Here is a 2,992-nt window from a genome sequence, read left to right on the forward strand (position 1 = left end):
AAGGCCAGGTTGGACACAGGGGCTTGGAGCAACCTGCTCTAGTGGAAGGTGTCTCTGCCCGTGGCAGGGGTTGGAGCTGGATGAGCTTTAAGGTCCCTTCAACCCAAACCAGTCTGTGGTTCTGTGCATTTCACTTGATGTGACATGTCTTTCTGCCATGGGACCTGTCACCTTCCCAGGACTGTGGTGGGTTCTGTGCTTCCCTGCTGATGGTGCTCTCTGTCCTGTTACCAGGAATTCCCAAAATACAACGTCACCATTGAGAAGGACGGGGGCTGCAACCACATGGTGTGTCGGAACCAGAACTGCAAAGCGGAGTTCTGCTGGGTCTGTCTGGGCCCCTGGGAGCCCCATGGATCTGCCTGGTGAGTCCAGAGCGTGCTGTGCTGGAAGTGATGGAGCTGGGCCACAAACAGCACGATTTGGACTGACATCTGTGCTGTCTGTGTCCCCTCTTACAGGTACAACTGTAATCGCTACAATGAGGATGATGCAAAGGCAGCAAGGGATGCACAGGAGGTGAGTCCATAACCTGTAGCGATGAGGGAGGTCACCAGCCCTGGGGTGTGCTTTTTCTAAACCTATAAAAATTCCTGGATTTGGGCACAAATCCAATTGGCAGTTACGCTCCCCCGCAGCTTTGGACTCTTGCTTCCTGCCAGAAAAAAACTGTTCAAAGCCATTTTAACTCAATTTAAAGAGCATGTTAGCTCAGTTGTTACCTGTCATGCTGCCTTGCCTGTTTTATAGCAGCTCTTCATATGATGTCAACATAATGCTGTGGGTCTGAGACAATGATCCTCACATCCTGCATGAAATGCTTTTCTGTGACGTTCTTAATGTGAATCCTGAGGTGTTTAAATGCAGCAGAGCTTTTGAATGTCAATAAAATAAAACTTCTGTTGTGCCAATAACTATACTAGGAGGCTTGACACAGAAGAAATTGTGGGTGAAGTTGCAGCTGTGTTAAGCTGTTTGGTGAATAAGGATAGAGCCACCTCTCTTTTTAATGGGCAAGGATTGCATTGTGTGCTGCAGCTTGCAGAAATCCCTTTCCTGCATCTCTGTTACAGCCAAGAACCAAAGGATTTCCTGCAGCCCTTCCTCGTGCAGTTAGAGATGCCTTTGGCTGATACATGCTACCTTTATACATCTACAATGTACAGGTTTAACTGTGCCCATATTGTCCTTTCTTGATAGCTGATCTGTCAGTGAGAAGGAAGTGAGATTAATGACTGTGGACTGAGTCATCTTGGTTCTCTTGTACTGTGTAGCACATGGTCTCTTTCCCCTGCTCTGTAATCAGTGTGGTCTAAGCAACAGAAGGTTGTCCTGTGAACATAAGCACTGGAGTTGTTTAATTGGAGTTCTTTATTAGCCAAATCCCCACCCCTCAAGAAATAGAAAATGTGTTTCTTGCGGCTTCTCATGACACTGGAATCATTTAAGTCCTAGAAGGCTGAAATTCAAAACTGATGGGGCTTTAGCCATGTGATTCTAGTAACTTTCAAGGTTGGGAGTGAGGATGTCACAGCCCCTCTAGGAAAGTGCCCGCAGGACAGTGAGCTGCAGCAGGTCTGGCCTCTCATCTCCACACAGTGTCAGGGTTAACAGCCTGGCCAGCGTGAGGGGAGAGAAAACACCTTTGGAAAGGAAGCTGGTTCTTGGGGTCAGGAAGAGCCTTGTTGAAGGGTTTACTTCTCCTGCAGCCAGTACTTTGTTTTAACTCTTCACTTTCTTTTTCCCTAATGGGAATTAACACAGCGATCCAGAGCAGCCCTGCAGAGGTACCTGTTCTACTGCAACCGCTACATGAACCACATGCAGAGCCTGCGCTTCGAGCACAAGCTCTATGCTCAGGTGAAGCAGAAGATGGAGGAGATGCAGCAGCACAACATGTCGTGGATTGAGGTGCAGTTTCTGAAGAAAGCAGTCGACGTCCTCTGCCAGTGTCGTGCCACACTCATGTACACTTACGTCTTTGCCTTCTACCTCAAAAAGAATAATCAGTCCATTATCTTTGAGGTAGGAGAAAACACAGTTGTCAGAAGTTCTGATTAAAAAGCAAAGTAGAGATTTAGTGCTGGGGGAAGCTGTTGTCCCTGGTTTTGCCCAAGTGAATCTGTCTTAATATTCTGTTGTGCAAAAGTTAGAGGTCCTCGAATCCTGTGTTCAGCTCTGGCCCTCACTACAGGAGGGACATTGAGGTGCTGGAGTAGGGCTAGAGAAGGGCAACAGAACTGGTGCAGGACCTGGAGCACAAGTGTGATGGGGAAGGGCTGAGGGACCTGGGGGTTTAGTGTGGAGAAGAGAAGGCTCAGGGGGGACCTTATCGCTCTCTGCAACTGCCTGACAGGAGGATGGAGCCAGGAGGGGGCTGGTCTCTGCTCCCAAGAACAAGTGACAGGACAAGAGGAACCGGCCTCAAGCTGCCCCAGGGCAGGTTTAGGTGGAGCTGAGGAACAATTCCTTGCCCAGAGGGCGCTCAGGCATTGGAACAGGCTGCCCAGGGCAGGGCTGGAGTCACCGTCCCAGCAAGTGTTCACACACTGTGTAGATGAGGCCTCAGTGCCAGGGGTTAGTGGTGGCCTTGGCAGTGCTGGGGATGGTTGGACTTGATGAGCTTAAAGGTCTTTTCCAGCCTGGTTGATTCTGTGATTCTATGTAGCATTATCTGCTGGAAGAGGAAGCAGAGTTACAAGATGCTGCCCTCTGAAACAGGAAAGGGAGTGAGGTTCTGAACTGGCCAAAGAGGCATTAAAGCTTCAGTCTGGCATTTTGACTTTACCTGGTGTCGGCTTTTTTCCAAGGGCACTTCCATTAAAATTGCACTTGAGGGTCTAAACATGGAGGCCTGATCTGATTCAAAGTGAAACTGTTCTCAACATAAAAAGGACATGGAGCTGCTGGAGCAAGTCCAGAGGAGGGCCACCAGGATAAGAGGATTGGGGCACCTCCCGTATGAAGATAGGCTGAGAAAGTTGGGGCTGTT

General features: G+C 49.1%; 1 protein-coding gene across 1 annotated transcript in view; it reads left to right on the plus strand.

Moving 5' to 3' along the window:
- Positions 1 to 226: 226 nt before the first annotated feature.
- Positions 227 to 2,992, plus strand: part of LOC104413537 (E3 ubiquitin-protein ligase ARIH1-like) — a gene marked incomplete at its 5' end in the record, with an annotated part of 7,637 nt that continues 4,871 nt past the window's right edge. The window contains 3 exons of the mRNA XM_010024552.1: positions 227 to 365; positions 462 to 519; positions 1,765 to 2,025. Of these exons, the coding sequence (XP_010022854.1) occupies positions 227 to 365; positions 462 to 519; positions 1,765 to 2,025 (458 nt within the window). The remainder of the gene's footprint in view (positions 366 to 461; positions 520 to 1,764; positions 2,026 to 2,992) is intronic.

This window comes from Nestor notabilis, unplaced genomic scaffold (assembly GCF_000696875.1).
Source record: "Nestor notabilis isolate BGI_N333 unplaced genomic scaffold, ASM69687v1 scaffold21241, whole genome shotgun sequence".
Classification (NCBI taxonomy): Eukaryota; Metazoa; Chordata; class Aves; order Psittaciformes; family Psittacidae; genus Nestor; species Nestor notabilis.